This window comes from Sceloporus undulatus, chromosome 3 (assembly GCF_019175285.1).
Source record: "Sceloporus undulatus isolate JIND9_A2432 ecotype Alabama chromosome 3, SceUnd_v1.1, whole genome shotgun sequence".
Classification (NCBI taxonomy): Eukaryota; Metazoa; Chordata; class Lepidosauria; order Squamata; family Phrynosomatidae; genus Sceloporus; species Sceloporus undulatus.
In genome coordinates, this window is record NC_056524.1 from 88,189,795 (window position 1) to 88,212,212 (window position 22,418).

The 22,418-nt window shown below is 39.2% G+C and overlaps 2 protein-coding genes across 13 annotated transcripts in view; one reads left to right on the forward strand and one right to left on the reverse strand.

Annotated features, from left to right (window-relative positions):
- ACE2 (angiotensin converting enzyme 2) overlaps positions 1-3,820 on the forward strand; it is a 55,357-nt gene extending 51,537 nt beyond the window's left edge. Inside the window, exons 18-19 of the mRNA XM_042456845.1 lie at positions 1,122-1,310; positions 2,737-3,820. Of these exons, the coding sequence (XP_042312779.1) occupies positions 1,122-1,310; positions 2,737-2,854 (307 nt within the window). The 3' untranslated portion in view covers positions 2,855-3,820. The remainder of the gene's footprint in view (positions 1-1,121; positions 1,311-2,736) is intronic.
- On the reverse strand, positions 1,268-20,908 carry LOC121925095 (cytoplasmic tyrosine-protein kinase BMX-like). 12 transcript variants are annotated; one of them, XM_042456847.1, is made up of 12 exons: positions 20,458-20,906; positions 19,105-19,184; positions 18,384-18,511; positions 15,712-15,786; positions 15,404-15,575; positions 13,959-14,175; positions 13,091-13,155; positions 12,183-12,301; positions 10,386-10,447; positions 6,913-6,968; positions 5,238-5,332; positions 2,874-4,638 (listed from the first exon to the last, which is right to left on the reverse strand). In XM_042456847.1, the coding sequence occupies exons 2-12, from the start codon at positions 19,164-19,166 to the stop codon at positions 4,538-4,540; spliced, it is 1,152 nt and encodes a 383-aa protein (XP_042312781.1). In that variant the 5' UTR covers positions 19,167-19,184; positions 20,458-20,906; the 3' UTR covers positions 2,874-4,537. The 12 variants fall into 12 exon arrangements, 11 of the variants coding, with proteins under 11 accessions (XP_042312788.1, XP_042312787.1, XP_042312781.1 ...); XM_042456854.1 differs by lacking the exons at positions 2,874-4,638; positions 19,105-19,184 and adding an exon at positions 1,268-1,287 and having other exon boundaries at positions 20,458-20,907; XM_042456846.1 differs by lacking the exon at positions 19,105-19,184 and having other exon boundaries at positions 20,458-20,907.
- Between the last annotated feature and the right edge of the window lie 1,510 nt (positions 20,909-22,418).

The window sequence follows — 22,418 nt, forward strand, 5'->3', positions numbered from 1 at the left end:
CTATGGATGCTCAAATCTGTGGATAAAAAAATCAGTGGATACTGAGGGCTAACTGTAAATAGAAATTAGCCCATGTATGAAAAGTGTATCTATTTTCTAGTTAAGTCTTCCTAAAGACATCAGTATTTGGCCCTACTTAGAAGCCCCACTGAGTTCAATGGTACTTGCTTTCAGGTAAATATTCATAGGATGCAATACTATACAGTATCTATTCACCTGAAAGTAAGTCCTACTGAATTCAGAAATGCCTAGAGGTATACAGTACAAGCCTAGAAATGAAAATTCATCAGAAAGTTAGATGAAGTCAAAGTATCTCTCTTTGGGAAGCAACAGGTTAAAATCAATAAATTCTTTCAAGTATAGCACCAATTTCAGGAAGAAAAGAATGGGTAACAGGACTTTAGAAACTAGTGTAAGTTTTGACCTTGAATGTTTGAATTTATTTTTAATGATAGAGTGGAGAAAACATTGACCTGAAACAGACAGGCCAAATAGAGAGGTGGGAGACAGCACCATGGCGGTCATGCCTGGACCGCAGCAACCACATGTGCCTGGTTCCAATCCGGGCCTCCACTGTAGTCATGAACTGGACCACTTTGCCCAGTGCTTTGCAAATGATGTGGCCTCAGCATGGCTTCAGGATGCGTTTGGGCATACATCATGTAAATGGCATGCCCCCGACATGGCCTGAAGCCGCATCATTTTACCTATGTGTTTTGGACCAAAGATAAATTATAGAGAAATATTCTTCATCTTTTAATGTTATGAGCTTTCTCATATTAGAGCTGCATTATCATTGTAGTTCCAGTCGTTTCTGGCTTATGACAACCCTAACACATACCTATCTTGGGGGTTTCTTGACACGATTTGTTCAGAGAGGGGTTGCCTTTGCCTTCCTCCAAAGCTGAGAGAGAGTGATTTGCCCAAGGTCACCCAGTGGGTTTCCATGGCCAAGTGGGCATTTGGACCCTGGCCACCAGAGTCCTAGTCTAACTCTCAGATCACTACATCATGCTGGATCTCTTATTAGAGTAGAATCTCTACATGTAATCCAATTTAAACATTTTGGTTGAAATGCAGGGAATATTCCTGAGGAACCTCATCTCCCTCTTTGTTTACAGTATATCTCGAGGACGCATCAATGAAGCTTTCAGACTGGATGATCAAACTTTGGAATTTATTGGAATCACTCCCACACTGTCACCAACTAGTGAATCCTCAGTCTGGCTAATAGTGTTTGCAGTTGTTGCTGGTCTTGTAGTGATTGCATTTATCACCTTGATCATCCTGGGAGTGAGAGACCGAAAAAAGTAAGTGATAATTTGTGGACAGTGCTGCTCCTTCAAACTAATATAGACTCATTTTGTGTTCAGAGGAAATTAAAAATAGTCCAAGCAACATTGTTTTGATCTAATTCAATCATACAACAGAGTTCCTCTCTATAGACTCATTTTGTGTTCTATTATTATTATTATTATTATTATTAACCTTTATTTATAAAGCGCTGTAAATTTACACAGCGCTGTACATACAATCTTTATAATTGGATGGTTCCCTGCCCTCAGGCTTACAATCTAAACAGACACGACACAAAGGGAGTGGTGGTGGGTTCACACACTACCATTCAGTATGCATGACAGTCTTATTTATGTCAGGGTTGCATTTCTGGACTCACAACTTAAATTGAAACTGATATAAACTGGAAAGGGCAGTTCCATAGAGTAACACTTTCAGAGAATGGGGAATGTGTTCCAATAGTGTTGGGTTAGTGATTTTACTCAAGCTGCCATCAACGTTAACAAGGTTTAAAGCATGAAATACCAGAGCTTACTTTTTCTAGATTAGAGAATCCTCTCTTCTAGACAATGCAATTCCAGTTGCTCACACATACACACATCAAGGAAGCAGAGGAAATTCCTTCCAGCAACACTAAATTCTAAGGTCCTAGTTCCTTCATTCCTCACATCCCCCCTCACCCCAGGAAAAGCCTCTTTCTTTAAGGCAAGCTTTATCTTCTCTCTCATTCCCTGCACCTGGTAGGAAAAGATAACCCTTCTTGCCAAAAGCAGCAAGATTTCAGTTTCTTCCTCATGCTGGCAAAGGAAACCTCTTCTTTCTAACAAGATCAAGAGTGCAGTTGCTTTTTCCCCTCTGTACATGTGACTGAGACATTGATTCATTCAATTTCTGGAGGAACATGGTAAATTTGAAATGTTGTAAATGGAGACTCACCTGTACTAAGAATTGCTGAAGTTAGTAAGCCTTGTATCAAAAGCACAGCTCTTACTAAGTACACTCATCCCTCCACATTTGTGGCTTTGACTTTTGCAGATTTGATTATCCATGGATTTTATTATTTTCTCTTTAGGAATCTCTAGGTCCTCCAGAGCAACTCTATGGTCAACTGTAACCAAAGGTCATACTGAAGGACCTAGAGATTCCTAGAGAGAACACTCCACTAGGCATTTGTAGCTCCTCCAGTGCAATTCTATGGTCTGGCAGATGTTGACCGCAGAGTTGCACTGGAGGACCTAGAGATTCCTAGAGAGGTGTTCTCTCAGGTAAAAACAATGTTTTTTTATTTGTGATTTTCCCCACATTCTTGGGGTCCTGTGTCTCTAACGCCAGTGAATGTGGAGGGACAAGTGTACATCCTCACTAGAAGAGCAATATTGTTTCTTTGTTATGTATGGGTATATTCATGTCTTGAAACCAATTTATGATTGCTATATGCAGAAAAAGAAAAGCAGCAGAGAATGACTTAGTCCGAACTGGTGGCGTCAACCCTTATGAGAACCAAGGAGAAAACAATTCAACATTCCTTCAAGAAGAAAACATTTCAACACCGTTCTGAAAGAAAACGAACAACCCAAAAGAGCAGCCAGTTCATGCCTTTTATTAATGACTATGTATCAGAACATCATCATTTATTACGGCACACAGCCAATGACTATGTATCAGTGCCAACAATATGAATAGGAAGTGTTCATGGAATGCAGGTTATGTTAAACATTAAATGGACTGCCAGATCACTGCTGTATTCATGTACCTCTATGCCTACCACTAATGTTTGATAATGCCAATCATCTGTTTTGAGAGAAGTAGGCCTGAACCAAAGAGCCATAGTATCCTATATCCAGTGGGTGCTGGATTGAGTCCTCTCTGAAAAGTTCATAAATACAATGAAACCATAGTAGCCATCATATATTCAGCAATGCTGATGTATCTCCTGGTCCAACATCAAGAGCCACCTATTGCCTAGGATGCTAAATGTAGTAAGGTGGCCTTTGCAACTATGCATGCAGCATTCCTGGCCCAGCATGCACACATAGGAGTCTGTATAGTTTTAGGGTCAAACTAGCTGCAATAACAGAGGTCACTGATGAGGTGGTAAGTCACTAATTTTTGTCCCACCCCCCAAAATGGATCAGAATTGTGGCACAGGGCAAATTCTTCCACTTAAGCCTTTTCTCTGATGATGCTAATGTCTCCATCCCTGTATCGTTTGCTCATGAGGAAAAATGCATGTGTGCCACTCATAAAAATGCAGTTAGTGGGAAATTTATTGACATATCTCCAACAACCAACCATTTGTTCTGGAACATTTATTTTACTTGCTTATTATCAGTTCTTATTTGAAGAGTCTTCACTGAATGTTATCCACATAAAAAGCTGACATGTAAAAGAAAAAAAACAACACACATTTTCTTTTCTCCTTTTTGTATATGATAATTTTATATAAGAGACTCAACTTGTTAGTAAACTTGAAATGCCGCTGTTCTTAAAAATACTAAAGGGACCATGTATGGAACTTGGAGCACTTGTTATGGCTCTTTTCAAATCCCTGAACTGAAACTGTTTCTTCTTTTGTTTCAACCTTCTTTACTCCAAAGATAGAGCGAAATTCAGTTTTAGTCCCAATTAGAGTAGGTCCACTAAAATCCATGAGACTTACATTAGTATTGACCAGATGAAAATAACATAGCTCTTCAGATGTGTTAGATGGCAATTCCCAGAAGCCTTAGCCAGCATAATCAACGGTAAAAATACTAGGGGCTTGTCTACATTATTTATAAACCCTGGGCACCTCATTCTGACCTTAGAATGACTCAGACTTGTGGCAGTGGTGGCATCGTCTCAGAGCTGCCCATCATTCATCCCAAACCTACAAAAACAGGTAAGGGTGGGATTCTGGGGGGTGGGTGGATAATATGGGGCCAGAATACTCAGGGGGCAGATTGGAGTATTTTGGCAAATGCAGACCAAGCTTGGGAGTTGCCACATTACCTTTGTTCTTTGTATTCATTAGTAAGTTCCTTTCTTTTCACTAGGTCTAGCTCTCATTGGAACTAAAATTTGATTTAACCCATAGAACTGAAAGAAAGAATAATAGCAGAATATTTTATAAAGGATGTGGGCTCCCCTGATTTTTTTTTTAAATAAAAGGACACATTTCAAGAATTCTGAAGGAAGCACTGCAAAGGTGTGCAGTGTGGGAACAATCAAATTATCAACAATAGTTCATCAACAGCCATGATCAAGAAGGAGTTGTTAGCTGTTTGTTGCTAAATGCATGCCACCTTCTAGATTTCGGTTCTTCATATGGGTCCTCTGCATTCTTAGGTACCAATATCCATGCTGTAATCTCAAACACACACACACACACAAATACAAATAAATCAAAAACCAAAGTGTGTGTAGCATCTTATTTCAAAATCAAAAGTTCAGCCACTGAAGGAGATAAAAAAAACCTCTTAAAATTAATGAATGGGATTTGATAGTACCCTGAACTTAATTTAATGACAACGTACTGGCTGCAATCTGTCTTGGAAATCCTGGATTCCACCCCAAACATGCAATTAAACCAACTTTATATAAAATTCTTACATAAACATACAGTGGCAGCAACTGAGCAACAAAAGGCTGTGACATACAAACTCGCCAATAAGAAACAAGCACAGTTTTCCAACTATTATGTCACACTTGTTCTTTTTAACTTATTTCACTTTATTAGATGTTATCAGCAGAACATGCCAAGATGTTTTGGAACATAGCACAACATATTTTGTACATGCTCAACTTGTAACATCTTTTTTTCAATGTCGCTCATTTAAATCCTTTGCCCACTTTCTGATCTTTTCCCTTTACTACTTTTGCTGATCAATACTCATAATTTGGCAAATGCATCTAAAGTAGAATTTAGAGCATGCAAAGAAAAAAGAAAACTAGGTACATACCATTTGGGATGATGAATTCTTCAGGGCTTGTCATGGTCTCTTTGTGGCTCCATAAGCGACAGCAGGTGGCGAAAGGTGGGACGTTTTTCAGGCAACTGTATAGAAAAGAAATCATGATGAAACTGGCAAATATAGTTGGAATAGAGAAGGTGAGGTATTGCAAAATTGTTTCACCATGAAATGGTGTTTATTCACCATGTTCAGGACTGGCAAGAATCTAGGAGAAGTATGGATGACTGGCTATATGGTCCAGGATTTTATCATTTTAATATGGAATACTTGAGCTATGCAGGAAAAATCACATCTATATTTTATGATAATTATGAGCCTGTCCAGTGGTTTGAGTGCAGGATTAGGACTATATGATACTTGACTTCAAACCCCCACTCAGCCCTGGAAACCCACTAGGTGCCCTTAGGCAAGTCACATTATCTCTGCCTTGGAAAAAGGCAATGGCAATCCTCTTCCAATAAATCTTCCCCAGAAAACCCTATCACAGAGTCATTGCAAGTTGGAGTCAATTTGAAGGCACATGACAATAAATAATGATTAATTTAATAGATTTACATTTTTTAAAAAAGAAAAAATATCAGTTATAGCTTTTTAAGAGCAAATCCAGACTGACTGAAAAGTCTGGGATTTTGTTCACAGTCTTTCTGATGTTATACTGGGTTAAAAAAACCAAACAATTAAGGAGCTGGTATATAAATTTTCTGGTCATACCGAAGCTGACAGAAAATATTCTGGGATAAAGAAAACATGTATGAATCTTCAAAGTAAAATCAGAACAAACAGGAACAAAATCTGGGACTTTCTGGTCTTTTAAATCATTCTGGTTTCACCCTAATTAATTCTTGAAATCTGTTATTTGCTAGTTTTAAGAAAGAAAAATAATTAACATTCCATTTGTTGTCTTTTGACATCAACATGTCAAAGGATGGGACTACCAATAAATGAAATTTCTTGTCCATAATCAGACCATTACCTTCCCTGGCAGGGACTGATTCAAACAGAGATCTTCTCCAGTCCTACTACTTGAGAATCTTTAGCTGGAGATATCAACTAGGACCGGGGGCATTTTGAGTGCAAATCAAAAATTCTAATACTGAAATGTGGGTCTATCCCCTGTACCTCCAGAACTGTGACCATTTTGTTCAGTATCTAGTCTATTTTAGGTGCTAAACAAACAATGGGGGAAACAGACACCAAGAAAGGGTGGTTTGAAGCTGTCCCTTCCAACGATGGATTGGGGCCATGGCAACCACACGCCACAGCCCCAATCTACCTTGAACCCAGCCAATAAGATCCACTCCTTTTTCGGCAAGGGAAAAGCTGGCTTTGCTGGCCCTGCCATGGCCCCATGGCAGCTTCATGATGCTCCACCAGCATGCGATGTGTAAACGCCACATTGCCAGAATGTCATGAAGCTGCCCACATTTGGGCAGCCATCTGACTTCTGGGCAGCTTCGTGACATGCGGTGTCTAAATGCTGCACTCCAAAGCCACTCAGATGGCAGCTTAAAAGGACCATCCTAAAAGAACCAAAGGACCATGCTAAAAGTATAGTGTTATGAAATATGCTTTTTGTGACAAGTACCTCATTATAGCAATAGGTACCCCTTAGATCAGTGGTTCTCAACCTCGTGTACTTCAAATGTTTTGTACTTCAACTCACAGAGTTTTCAGCTCACTGGCTGTGATGGCTGGGACTTCTGGAACATCCAATAACATCTGGAGGACCAAAGGTTGGGAACCAATGTAGTAGACAGCATCATGCACCTATGCACTTCTATAACACCTTTTAAAAAGGGCAGGGGTTAACGATAAAATATGGACACACAGCTATAGAATTCACTATGTTAGAACATAGAGGAGGCATCATTTTTTAAACCTCAATTGAAATAATGCACATACCTCATGCCAACAGCTGTACATGATTTCATAGATTGCCTTAGAAGCCAGTTGTGGATGATACAGCCGATAACCATGACACACCTTCTCAATCACTTGCATATTATCATACCGGTCGTATGGTTGTTTGCCCAAAGTGAACACTTCCCACATTAAAATTCCTGTAGACATGCCCACAGTGTTGAAAAGCAATGACATTTATTATGTATGTGTTAGTTGTGCCATTCCCCTGCAAAAGTCATAATAACAGATAATACTTTAAAATTCCTTGTATTAAAGCCATTGTGAAATATTAGTTTGAGTAGCTTGGACAAGGGCACTGGTGGAAATCCCTGCTTGGTCATGGAAACCTACTGGGTGACCTTGGGCAAGTCAGTCTCTGAGAAAGGCAAAAGCAAACCTCCTATGATCAAACACTGCCAAGAATAACCCACTATAAGTTTGTCTTATGGTCATCATAAGTCAAAAATGACTTGAAGGCACATAGCAACAAGAGATGGGCCAAGACAGTGAGCTCAGACAAAATGCAAAATCGCACCCCAACCAGTCATCTTACATCCCCTGGGCTTCCCCTCAAGCTTATAATGCTCTGCATTCCCCCCCTTTCCCCCCATGCCAACCAGTTGTGACAACACAACCAAAAAAACTCACAAACATTAAATCAATGAGTAGAATAGAAATCAGTATGCTAAGTGTGTCATGACATATCCCTTATGCCCACCTCTAGTGTGAAGATGTCTGATGGAAGCCCATGAAATGTGCTACAGTAATACAGAGGTGGAAAAATCCTTTCTGGTCTACATACAGCTGCAGCCTGTAGAATAGGCCAGGAAGCATGAATAATTTTAGAGACGGATGTTAGATCACACTGGTGTGTCACGCCAAGTTGTATACAGGCCCACCTAAACTTTCTGAAGTCTTGTGAAAGCTTGTGGCCAATGTGAAACTTAGCTTGACATCTCAGCCTGAGATCACAGACTGAATCATATAATTATAGAGTTGGAAGAGACCACAAGGGCCATCCAGTCCAATTCTCTGCCATACAGGAATACACAATCAAAGCATCCCCGACAGATGGCCATCCCGCCTCTGCTTAAACACCTCCAAAGAAGGAGAATCCGCCACACTCTGAAGGACTGCATTCCACTGTTCAACAGCTCTTACTGTCAGGAAGTTCCTCCTAAGGCTGAGCTGGAATCTCTTTTCCTGTAGCTTGCATCCATTGTTACATGTTCTAATCTCTGGAGCCACAGAAAACAAGCTTTCTCCATCCTCAATGTGACACCCTTTAAAATACTTAAACAGGTCTATCATATCACCTCTTAACCATCTCTTTTCCAGCTAAACATGCCCAGCTCCCTAAATCTTTCATCACAAGGCATGGTTTTCAGGCCTTTCACCACTTTGGTGGCCCGCCTTTGGATACGCTCCAGCTTAAGTCTCATGATGGCTGGGAATCTTGGTTATTACAAGACTTCCCATGACCCACAGCCAAGCAGCTGTTTGGCCTGATTAAAAGCAACACCATCAACCTCTCCCAAGGTTCAACCCTGCCCCTCCAACATACCATCAGGGGTACAATTATCCTGGATGTAAGAAAAGAGCACATTCTTTTTGCCCCAGGTGGTAGCTGGAGATTATATAGATATAAATACAGTGGTGCCTCGGGATACGAAATTAATTCGTTCCGCCATTCCTTTCGTAACCCGAAAATTTCGTAACCCGAAATACTCTGTTAGCACTGGAAAGCCTATGGCAGCATTTGAATTTCGCGCCGAAATGAATTTCGTAACCCGAAAAATATTTCGTAACCCGAAACAGTTTTTGCCAATCCGACTTTTTCGTATCCCGGAAATTTCGTAACGCGATCATTTTGTATCCCGAGGCACCACTGTATGCACATGCATATCGGATTCCTATTACAAACATTTCAGCACACTCACCCCCTCCCACACCACCAACATACACAGAGTTTAACATGCTCCCATATCCCAGTAAACTCTGATAATATTCTGGAAGCCAGGGAACAGCATTCCCTTTCATACACCACAGACCTGAAGATCAACTGGGTTGCAGGGGAAAGTGACTGAAATCTCACTGGCCCCAAAGGTCACACAAGCAGGCCCAAGACCTGTATAGAGCCCTTCCCAGGGTTATAAACCCTTGACAATGGAACACTATGTCTCCCAGAAGCCATCCATGACAATCTACATTGAAAACTGCCTCTATAGTATTGTGGGTTTGTTTAAAAACCCAACAGTGTCACTCACAATCTGCTATCTTATGTCTTGCTCTCTGTTGTGTATTTTGGTGTCACTGGGGCACTTCACTTCAACCTCTTCTATCTATAGGTGGAAGATTTTGCCAGTATGAGGTATGCTGAATAAGTGCACCGAAAAAAATCACAAGTCAGAAAGCAAATGTTCCAATCTTGTTGGTCCTGACGGCCTGTTACAGACAGCCAAAATAAAGCTGCTTCGAGTCACAGTGGAGGTATGGTGTTTCAATGATGCATGCGTCCTAAAAGTCCAGAAGTCGCAGACTGGAGCGTGGCTTTGTGTGCGGGGCTCTTTGGCACTCTTAGGACGCATGCATCATTGAAACACCATACCTCCACTGTGACTCGAAGCAGCTTTATTTTGACTGTCTGTAACAGGCCGTAGAACCACTTAATCAATGCATTTACCTATATGTTGAACCAACATTAGGCCTACTGTAGTGGGGATGTTATCCTTTGTGTGAATTGCAACTAGTTCAAATGGGCAAGGCGTATTAGTAATTAGTATTCCAAATTTCTTGGGCAAGTCACTACCATTTTGTTGTTGTTGTGTGCTTCTAAATCATTTTTTACATATGGCAATCCTAAGGTAAATTAATACTGTTTTCTTGGCAAGTTTCTTCAGAGGGGTTTTTCTACTGCCATCCACTGAAGTTGCAAGAGTGTGATTTGCCCAGGGTCACTCAGTGGGTTTTTATGATCCAGCAGGGAATTAAATCATGATCTGCAGTCATAGTCCAACACTCAAACCACTACATCATGATGGCAGGGGGGCTAAAAAGAATGCTGAGTTAAACATGTTACAGACCATTGCAGTAGAATTCAGATACAGCAGTATTAGTTTGGAATATCAGTATGCAAAAAGATCTCATTCTTCAACACAATTAGTCTCAAAGGTGCTACAAGATCCCTTTGCATGTAGTGTAAAGGTCCTTCTTCATGCAGAAATCACCATATACCAGTGAGTGGGTGAAATTTCGTCCTTCCCCCAAATATTTTCCTCTCCCATTCCACACAAGGACTGAAAAGAAAGAGAGAGAGAGAGAGAAAGGGGGAATAGCCCTTTTCATTGCTACAGTTGCTGATTGATGCTGCACCTAAGCTCCATTTGATCAACCCAATTGCACTCTTTTGGACTGCTACCTTCTGAAAAATAATTAAATGGCAGAGAAATGAGTCTATTATTGTTTTCAGTTTGTTTGGTGAAGCATTTTAATTGTGACTATAGTGAACTGGTCTAATTGTTTAGGTAGTAAATCTCAGAAAAGGGAGAAAGCTGGGGTATAAATCTAATAAATAATAAAGAAGAAAAAATAAGTCAGAAAAGAACTTGGTGTGTGAAATGAAAAGAAAATTGGAACTGTATTTTATATATGGGAAAGATGGCCTATGTTAATAGACTGCCGGTGAGAAAAGTGTAACCACATAAAGTGCAAAGGCTGCTTTGTCCTTGAATGCTTCCAATCTGGAGGTAATTTTTTCCTGAGCTTCAAATGGCCATATACTACGTGCTACAGTCACCTCCTGTTTTGAAAAAGACTTACCGGTATATAGGAATGAAAAATATAGATATGCATCTTTGCAGGCAAGAACAAATGATTTTACAATTTTTATCCTTGTTTCAATAAAACCATTTAAAACTGCTTAGTTGTCACAGACTATTTGCAGTTCAAGACTTATTTGGTGTGAAAAAAATGTATGTGGGCTGTTTTTACCCAGAAAATGGCATTTCTGCACAGAAAATATGCTTCTGGCACAAATTAGCATTTTCTATAGTAAAGACAAATCTATGGAGAAAATGCTGCTTTCTGGGCAGCTAACTTGTTTTCTGGGCACAAATCTGCATTTTCCACACAGAATAAATCAAGAAATGCAAAGATGCCCACTCATCTAGGAAATTCCTTTTCAAGATTTCCCAACACTCAAGAAACTGTAATTTTTTTTGGATGATTTTTGGACTTTTTTCAACCAGTTTTTGATCCCTAATTAAAAAAAAAAAAAAAGAGGAGGGAGTAAGGAGCAAAATTGGTACAGCCTTCTAGGTCCCATCTGGAGAGCAATGCAGTCTCCAAGCCTTGGCATATCACTTTCTCTCAGAAGAATAAAGGCACATTTTTCACTTGCATGTGTAAAAACTTTAAAAAAAATAAAACAAGAAATGTTTAATGATGTGCTCTTCTGTTTTCCCAACTAAACAAGAGTGGTTAGACAGTGAAACTAGTTGCCTAAATGTGGGTCTTCTTCTCTGGATGTCTTCAAAAAGAGTCTGGACAGCCACCTACTGGGGATGCTTAGCTGGAGGTCCTGCAAGGGATTGAACTAGATGGCCCACAAGGTCCCTCTATGATTCTAAACCACAGTAAGTATGACACCTCTCTTCATTGGGATAATGTCTGTTTCAGGGACGTAGCCAGGATTTTGGGAAGGTGGGGGTCCAGACTAAGTGCCACCATTATAATGGGGCTTGGGTGCAGCAGCGCAGTAGCACACACCATTCATTTTTCTAATGGAAGGGGGGGGGGCCCGGCCCCCAACCCCCCCCCCCCCCGGCTACGTCCCTGTCTGTCTCTTGGGGTTTCTTCTACTGCATCCACTAGAAATCTGGCCTTAAGAAGAAAAACTAATTTATAAGGCTGTCCACACATATTGTAACAGGTCAGTTTTGAACCAGGTCTTGTAACTATTTAGGTTTGTGTCATGTAAGCAATTTCTTCTTGTTTTGAGTAGCACTGTCAAGATCTGTGAAATGTACTCACCAAAAGCCCATACATCAGACTTGCTGCTGAACTTCGTGTAATGAAAAACCTCTGGTGCTGACCACTTGACTGGAAATTTAGTTCCTAAAGAGCTGACATACTGGTCATCCAGGACATATCTACAAAGGAAGAATCAGTATTTAACCTACATCCTGTTGCACAGATTAAAACAAAGAACTTACCCAGCTGATGAAGAAATTCATCCTACATGAATTGTCAGTTCTTTATGGATGACTTGGCTGACACTAATACTAATATCACTTTTTGTTCAAATTATCTGTCTGGGTAGGTCTTTGTTTTAAACATTTGCAACAGAATTACAAAATGGATTCAAAAACTAGATGACATAAAAAGGTTTTTTTAGACACTGGGTTTTATAACAAATATTGCAACACTCCTCTGGCAAAGGTAGTATAACTTAGTTGCATTAATTCAAGAACATCCTGAGATCCTAACATTGTTGGATTTTTGTTTGTTTTTTGGTCATACAGCCATATATTGAGATACGCCTGGGGATAGATATACCTGTCCATGGCCTCTTTCACTTTCATATATTTTACCTATTATCCCAATCAGGTGGTAACACCCATATGAGAATTTGGCACAAGAACTTCACAGATACGATGGCTGTGGGCTTGAAATGGTGGCATTATTACATGTATCATAGAACAAAATTTTTCACACCACATCTAGGCATTCCAGAGACAAGATGAATTCCCAATTTTATGTGTGTAAACCTAGTTGGACTGTTTGTTTCCCACATTTCCAGGAGGATAATCTGCCAGAGGACAGAAACTACTTTTGGCAATCCTTTGTTTAAGGGGTGTTTTTATTTCTTTTGTTTTCTGCTTTTAAAAAGCAGCTTTAGAAGATTCTGTACCACTGCTAAAGGTTTTAGGTGAGCTTACCTTGTCATTCCAAAGTCAGACACTTTCACTGTTAGGTCAGAATCAACCAAGCAATTCCTAGCAGCCTGTTCAGAGAACACAAGAAATATCAATGAGGACCATTGTGACGGTGTTCAGCCCATGGATGTCCCAACTTTGTATCTTTCTCCCCCACATTAAGCAAGCTTTGATTTTTACTGGAAGAATGGCACCAGGAGAAGTAGTATTAATTCTTTCTTCTATGTCAACAGTTCTTTACTTGTGTTCCACAGACCCGGAGTGTGTGTGCGATATTCCTGCAGGGGGCCACAAAGATTTGAGGTCTGGAAGGCTGCTCAACCCACCTTCTACTTGTATTGGGGCAGCCACATGACAGGAGACAAGGCAAAGTGTGTGTCTGTCTATCAGTTTAGGCCTGCTCATTCCCTGCTATGTGGTTGAGTGACTGCACAGCCAGCCAGCTTTTGCCCTTCTCTCTCTCTCTCTCTCTCTCTCTCTCTCTCTCTCTCTCTCTCTGCCCTCTCTGCTTTCCAGCCAAGAGCACTCCAGTTTCCCATCAGAAATGCTTCAATCCAAGAGGAGGCAGGTTGAGAAGCTGAGCAACAGTGGAGTCAGTCAGCCAGCCTGCCTTTGCCCTTCTTTCTTTCTCTCTCACAGGAAGAAATGGGGGGGGGGGCATTTCTCCTGCTGGGGCATTTCTGAATGAAAGTTTAATTGATAGTGTAATTGTTAATGGTTCGGTGTTCAGGTGTTGTTGTTGTAAATCTTGAGTTAAATCTTGGGGGTCCACATTAACAGGAGACATTTAAAGAAAAGTTGGCAGTTAAGAACTACTTCTCTATGCCATTTCCCGGCCATTCCTTCCAGAACAAATGGAGAGCATGCTTACCAAATCACGGTGTATAAACTGATGACTCTCAAGGAATGCCATTGCTTCACAAACATGGTAACACATCTCCACAAGCTGAAAGGGATGAAGTTCCTTCCTATGGTTTTTCAAATAACTAAGCAAGCAACCGTTAGCCATATATTCAGCCACAATATAGATGGGGTAGGTCTTGGTGCAAACGCCATATAACTTAACAAGTTTGGGGTGATTCAGCTTCCTAAACAAAAGACCAAGTTTTTCCATTTTATCTGTGCTCTGTGTTTCAGAAGTGTGTGAAGCTTCCTTAGTACACAGTAATTAAATAATACTGTCTTACAATTGAGAGACATGAATAAATTGCATGGATCAAAAGAATAACTGGAGATAAGGTTTAAAGTCACACTTCTAGAAATTTGTAATGTGCAAGGAAACCCCTTATTGGCCAGATATTATGTCATAAAAGCCCTAGGGTTTCAAAAACCTTTTTTCTAAACAAATTAGGACTGAGCACCATATCTGCCTCATAGAGGATACTTCCACAATCATAATTTATGGTGTAAATAATTTCCACCACTTTCTTTTCTGCTGGAGTATCTATCAGCCATTAATGCAAACAATAAGAGAAACATAGCTATATCTATTCTGCTATAAAAATGCCCTTATTAATTTGCACTGATATTGACTGGAGTGGTTCTGATACAGACCTAATTTCATTTTTAGGTTTAAACTTGGCCATCAAACCAAGCAGTTCAGGTTTGGTTGTTTATGGTAGGGATTTAATTATGCCCTATTTTGTTCCCATTGAAGAAAGTTTTCAAAGACCATACAGTTTTTGAAGCCTATTCGCAAGTCAGAATTTATTCTGTGCAAAAGTTGGATGTGGTTCTTTTGTACGGAAAACAGCATGTTCTATGCAGGAAATACTATTTTCTATTCAGAAAACTGTACAAAACAACCCCATGTAAATTTTGCAGAGAATAAATCACAAAGTATGAAGACTATTGTCAGTCCTGGGTTCTTTTCATCTGAGTTTCTTAACACCTGAAAAACACATTTGTGACCATTTCCCCCAATATTTTCTAATATTCTTTCCATCCCTAGTTTAGGGATTGATTTTTGCTCCATTGGCTTGTGGGTTCTATTTTGATTTAGCTGAATTGTCTATTTTGTTTTATGTTGTGTTAAAATTGATTGCACTGGGTCCTTAAAGCTTCAACTATATGGTAGGATAAACATTTTCAACTGCAATGACAGCAACAGCCACAATTGCTGAAACTTTGACCGTGCTAATGAAACAGTAATTGTACTTAAAGGACAGACAAGCACACCTGTTAATTATGTTAACAACATATAACTCAAACAACATGCACTTTGAATGCTGGTGGCTATGTTTCATATACTCTGTGAATCTGTATGTATATGTGAGTGCATAAGAACATAGGCACTGAAGAAAAATAGTTGCTTACATCATGGTTTCAGCTTCTTCTATGAATTCATCTTCAGACATTGATCCTTCCTTGATCATTTTAACAGCAACATCATATTTCCCCTTCCATTTCCCCACCTGCACCACTCCAAATTGACCACTTCCTATTTCTCTCTGCAACATGATATCTTCACGCCTGAGTTCCCAGGGTCCTAGTTTGACAGAAAAAAACAGGCATTCACATCAGCGTGTTTGTTCGCTTTATTTTATTGTCAATAGAAGATTTCCTGAATAAAAATGATGAATCTAACATGTAAAGCCTTGTGAAAAATAAACATTTTTCCATACCATTTCCCAAAGGTGATGTAGATGGAACTTTATTTGTCTTTGTAGACACTGCATGTCGAAGTCTTGTAACCATACCTGAAAAATACATTTATTTTATTTTTAAAGCTATATGTGGTATACAGCTAAGCACTTGATAACAGTGAGACTCAATTTGTCATATTCATAGGCAGATACAGGTTGATTATCCCTTATCTGAAACTGAGATGAGAAGTGTTTTGAATTTCGAATCCCCCTGCCATTTTGGAATAATTATACATATATAGAGAATGAGATATGCAAAATCAATTTATGTTTTACATACACATAGTCTTAATGTAATTTATATTTTCTTCTGAAAAAGAAAAAGAAAAAAAAGCATGTGTACATTAAGTATCAGAAAGCAAAGGCATCACAATCTCAGCAACCCATGTGGAAAATTTTGAAGTATTTCATATTTCAGTTTTTACAGATAAGGGTTATTCAAGCTGTATATAGTTCTAGTTGTGAATGTTCTTGTGGTTGCTATTGTTATTGCACTGTTTCATTTTAAAGCATTATAACAATTCATATTATTTCTTGGAAAAAATTATTTCCCCTAACATGCCTTTAAATTGTTTCACTTGTCTCAAAGAGCTGGCTATTCATATGAATAAGTCTATATGCTGACCTCTGTGTGTATCACTTTCAATACTGTTCATCCCTTCCCCACAAAATTGTCATACTGTCCAAGCTGTACAATGCTTTGTAATCCTTCTTATTTAGGCTAAAAGCCATTTTCCCTCCATTTCATTTTTAAATACTGTATTGGCTTGGTGTGTATAAAGCTTCAGAAAGGTAGAAGTCATGACAAACAAATAGCAGTACACTTTCAGGTATGGACAGCATCACATTCATGCTGTCTGAACTCACACTCATAGCAGACAATATTCAATGCTGGGTTTGTACTAATGGAAACAATTCACATTAATAAAAGGTAGGACTCTCTCTTTTTTACCCCTGTCTTCCCATTCTACTGCAGCACAGTGTTTTTACTGTTCCAGAGGCTACCTGCAACCTGTAACTTTGCAGGGGAGGGAGCAAAAAAGTCTGCATTGGTAAAGGGGACTGCTGAAAGACAGATTACCCCACCGTTGCTAATGTACATTGACAATCTAATACATCTCAGCACATGCACCTGTTTTGTCTGGGTGGGTGAGGGGATCAAATCTAATCAACAACAAAAATTATTAATTTACTTATGGATTTTTCAAATGTTCCTGATGAATTCTATAGCATTTTCCATACAACTATGGCTACATACATGCCAAGCACCATGGGCCCTAATTGTTGGCTTGGAAATGGCTGATGAAACCATGAGGGGAAAATCCATGCAAGAACGGAACACTACATTGCTGTCAGCACCCAGCCCCACACTTGGGAATGGGAGTCTGCTCTGCAGGTGTTCCAGCCTTAAAGTGTATGCAAGTCTGGAAAATCAAGAAGATATGAAGTGAAGAGCATATTACAGGTAAGTTAACTCAGGTGCTTATCTTATAAATTGAGACAGAAAAGGATAAAAAAAAAGTCACAAAGATTATGAAGGGACACTGGTTAGTAATGGGTCATTTAAAAACATTAAAAGCTTTTGAGAAACATTACAGAGATTTATATGTAAAGGGCAATGAGAACATTTAAGATATGAATATGGGATCTAAAGATTAAGCCAACTGAAGACTTTTTGAAAGATTGGAAACCATTTATAGATTTTTTTTAGGAATAGAAAATCTAACTAAGTAATCCAGTCAGCCCTTCTTATACACAGATTTTTTATACACGGATTCAAGCATCCATAATTTGAAAATGTTCAAAAAAAGTATAAATTTCAAATATCAAACCGATTTTCCATTTTTTATAAGGGACATCATTTTGCTATGTCATTATATTTAATGGGACTTGAGCATCCACAGATTTTGTTATCCAGGGGGGATCTTGGAACCAAACCCCAGCATATAACAAGGGTCCACTGTAATCTGTGGCTCTGGTTATTAGTAATTTTATTAGTAATTATTAGTAATTTTAGTACTAAATAGTTCAGTCTGTAAAGGTAAAATAATGTTTTCCTCTTTTTTATTTTCATTTTCATTATAGCCAGGATGGGGGAGGATCCTAGCCTTACTATGGACTTTATCACACCGGCAAAAAAGATGAGAGCATAATGGGATGCTCCCGTCAATATTGCATGATAATTCCATGATTATCACACCACATTGTGTAACATCGTGATTATCCTGTGAATAAAGAGGAATTCTAGAGCCGCTTTTTATTCACGGAAAATCCTGTGAAACAACTAAATATGTTTTAGTTGTATGTTTTCCCTTTTTTCCCTTCTTTTCTTTTTCCTCATTTCTTTATCTTTGATTGTAGACTTTTTTGATTATAAATTAGGCTATTCATGCTAAAAATTAACAAAATTTTTAAAAAAGAAGGTCAGAGTGCCAATAATGCAGAGAAATTTTAGCCAGAGATGTCCCAGCCCTTTGGCTGAAATACACTTACTAGGGAGCAAGCCCTACTAAACACAATAGAAATTACTTCTGAGTAAACATGTTTAAGACTGTGCTGGAAACTGATACTAAACACTGCTACAGCCATCCATACATAACTAGTAGTGCATAAGCATAATTTAAAACTATGAAACATTTAAATAAGATTACCTGCTGAATTATGTTGGTGATAATGAATGAGCTTGGGAAGTGAACTGAAACAGTAATTCTCAGCCAGGTAAAATTGGTTTGCACTGTTTACATGAACATGATAATGTTTAACTATTCCGTTTTTATCTCTGAAAAAAGAAATACAAGCAATTGTTATATTTAGAAGATCCCAAAGAATGGCAGAGAAGTCAGAAAAAAACCCCTCTATTGTTGTGCCTTAATAACTGTGGGTGTTTCTAAAACTGTGATATTTTACACCACTTTCTTCTGTTAGCGTACTATCGACAGCCAAAAATAAATAAATAAACGATTTAGTTCTTCCATAAGAAACTTGAGAAAGCAATCCTAGAATTGGCCTTCAGTACAGGGACAATTAAGTTTTAATTATGCATGCAGTCAGAGAAACAGGATAAATACCAGCACAAAACACACTGCAGAAATAATCCAGTTTGAGACCACTTTAACTGCCCTGGCTCAGGGCTAGGAAAGCCTGCAAATTGTAGTTTATTGTGGCACCAGAGCTCCCTGACAGAGAAGGATAAATGTCTCACAAAACTAGTTCCCAGAATTCCTTAGCATTGAACCAGGACAATTAAAGCCGTCTCAAACTGGATTATTTCTGCAGTGTGTTTTGGACCACAGTTCCCATGTGCTGAGGCAAAATCTTTACTGCATGTAATAAAGAAACTATATACATGGGATACGTATGTTGCATACTTACCTACCAATCATGCTAAGTACTGATACTGTGTACTTCCCCATGTGACTGGAATTACGAACCATAAAAGCACCTTCTTTCTCCTTTTAATGAAAGGAAGACTAGTATGAGAAGACAACTTTAATGAAAGGAAGGAATTTAACAGTTCAGAGTCATGCTGATGCTTTGCTTTTTTCTTTTCTTTTTTGGTGCTCTGCCTATGCTAGATGTTACTCCATTGCTAGCATTAAAATAAAAAGCAATTGTCAGGTCAGGCTGCTACTACACTACAGAAATAAAGCAGTTTGATACCACTATAACTGTCTTGACTCATTGTTATGGAATTCTGGGATTTGTAGTTTGGTGGGGCACCAGAGCTCTCTGATAGAGAAGAATAAATATTTCACAAAATTATAAATTCCAGAATTCTATACCACTGAGTCATGGCAGTTAAAGTGGTGTCAAACTGCTTTAGTTTTGTGGTATGGCAGCAGTCTCAGCCAGCTTTGGAAGGTGGAATTGCAAGCACCAACTTGTCCTTTTACACCAGGCAGGAAAATAGTTTTTATAGAAATAAGTTTTTATGTTCTATGCATTTTATAAAAATAAGAGTGTATTATTAATTTAAGAATTTAAATCAACCTGTATTCACAGTTGTATATTTGAAAAATTTGTTTTCTTGAAGCAGCTTCCTCCATGTGATATGTTAAGTTTATGAAGCTGGCTGACGACTTATGGATGTAGGTGTTCAACACATCTGAGGGGTATCAGATTGGGTAAGGCTGCCTTAAAGTAACCACAAAGAGTCAGTAACCGGGGGGGGGGGGGGGGAGCAGGATATTAATGAACTACTTGTGTCCAGGGCCTTCCTTGGATGCTTCATATGTAGAAAGACAGATAGTCCATGTACATTCTGAACATCCACAGCTGCACCTCCTTCCACTGAATCCTCCAGTTCTACAATCCTGTCTCCCTTTTAGTCAGTCATGTAAGTTGATTTACTCATTTTGCAGGCACTGCTCGCACATTTATTGTAGCTCATTATTGTGTAACACAAGGATGTAGAACGTGTGGCCTTCCAAGTGTTAATATCAGTCCATTGGCTATGCTAGCTAGGATTGACAGGCGTTGCAATTCAGGAACATCTGGTTCCCCCCCCCCAACTAGAAGACCCAATTAAGAGCCCAGCTAAACTTTGGCCAGACTTAAAGTGAATGCTAACTGAAACCTTCTGGTTATCATCACTTCCTAATATTTTCTAATACCAGGAAGCAAGAAGTAAATTGGCTTCCTTGCCAACAGGCAAGCAAATGGAAGCATGTTGCTAAAGGGACAATGCAGAAACCTATCAAAAATGTACGGATATTTAAATACTACCTTCTGTTGCAACAGTTGTTCTGCCTGGGCCCTCGAAAGACTACCAGCATACCAACTGCAACAAAAATGATAGCTAACATATTATATTTGTGGCATGCAATGATTATGGAACAATATCTGAAAATAGATTAAAGAACCCACTAAAAGAATCCATTAACTGAACCAGGCATCCCATAAAAATATGTCAAAGTTCTAATTCCTGCTTTCATTAATTTCATGAATTAAATATTCTTACTTAATATTGGCATGGGATTTAGAAGTACATATTTTGATCAAAACTTTACACCTAAAAAGCCAGTCTGAAATGCCAAACAAAATATTTAGTTACTATCACAGCAACAGATGACTGCTGAAACATCTGTTTAATAGTAATAACTTAATATAATTTTTCTCCTGTTCTTTTAATACTAAGATACAGTGGGGCAAAAAAGTATTTAGTCAGCCACCAATTGTGCAAGTTCTCCCACTTAAAAAGATGAGAGAGGCCTGTAATTGACATAATAGGTAGACCTCAACTATGAGAGACAAAATGAGAAAACAAATCTGATTTGGAAATAATTTATTTGCAAATTATGGTGGCAAATAAGTATTTGGTCAATATCAAAAGTTCATCTCGATACTTTGTTATATATCTTTTTTTGGCAATGACAGAGGTCAAACATTTCCTGTAAGTCTTCGCAAGGTTGGCACACACATTGTTGCTGGTATGTTGGCCCATGCAGATCTCTTCTAGAGCAGTGATGTTTTGGGGCTGTTGCTGGGCAACACGGACTTTCAACTCCCTCCAAAGGTTTTCTATGGGGTTGAGATCTGGAGACTGGCTAGGCCACTCCAGGACCTTGAAATGCTTCTTACGAAGCCACTCCTTCGTTACCCGGGCAGTGTGTTTGGGATCATTGTCATACTGACCCAGCCAAATTTCATCTTCAATGCCCTTGCTGATGGAAGCAGGTTTGCACTCAAAATCTCACGATACATGGCCCCATTCATTCTTTCCTGTACACGGATCAGTCATCCTGGTCCCTTTGCAGAGAAACAGCCCCAAAGCATGATGTTGCCACCCCCATGCTTCACAGTAGCTATGGTGTTCTTTGGATGCAACTCAGCATTCTCTCTTCTCCAAACACGACGAGTTGTGTTTCTACCACACAGTTCTACTTTGGTTTCATCTGACCATATGACATTCTCCCAATCCTCTTCTGGATCATCCAAATGCTCTCTAGCAAATTTCAGACAGGCCTGGACATGTACTGGCTTAAGCAGGGGGACACGTCTGGCACTGCAGGATCTGAGTCCCTGGCGACGTAGTGTGTTACTGATGGTGCCTTTGTTATGTTGGTGCCAGCTCTTCGCAGGTCATTCACTAGGTCCCCCCGTGTGGTTCTGGGATTTTTGCTCACCATTCTTGTGATCATTTTGACCCCATTTTGATCTTGCGTGGAGCCCCAAATCGAGGGTGATTATCAGTGGTCTTGTATGTCTTCCATTTTCTAATTATTGCTCCCACAGTTGATTTCTTCACACCAAGCTGCTCTCCTATTGCAGATTCAGTCTTCCCAGCCTGGTGCAGGTCTACAATTTTGTTTCTGGTGTCCTTCGACAGCTCTTTGGCCTTCACCATTGAGGTTGTGGACAGGTGTCTTTTATACTGATAACAAGTTCAAACAATTGCCATTAATACAGGTAATGAGTGGAAGACAGAGGAGCCTCTTAAAGAAGAAGTTACAGGTATGTGAGAGCAAGAAATTTTGCTTGTTTGTTGGTGACCAAATACTTATTTTCCACCATAATTTGCAAATAAATTATTTCCAAATCAGACAATGTGATTGTCTGGATTTGTTTACTCATTTTGTCTCTCATATGATGTCAATTACAGGCCTTTCTCATTTTTTTAAGTGGGAGAATTTGCACAATTGGTGGCTGACTAAATACTTTTTTGCCCCACTGTATATAGAGTCATC

Excerpts from the sequence above, each read along its gene's own strand:
- LOC121925095 (XM_042456846.1), bottom strand. The coding sequence starts at position 20,537 with ATGTTAGCTATCATTTTTGTTGCAGTTGGTATGCTGGTAGTCTTTCGA. Across the intron at positions 18,512-20,457 it reads AACAACTGTTGCAACAGAAG|AGATAAAAACGGAATAGTTA; the intron begins GTAGTATTTAAA and ends TTCTTTTTTCAG. Across the intron at positions 4,639-5,237 it reads AGAATTCATCATCCCAAATG|CATGGATATTGGTACCTAAG; the intron begins GTATGTACCTAG and ends TTGAGATTACAG.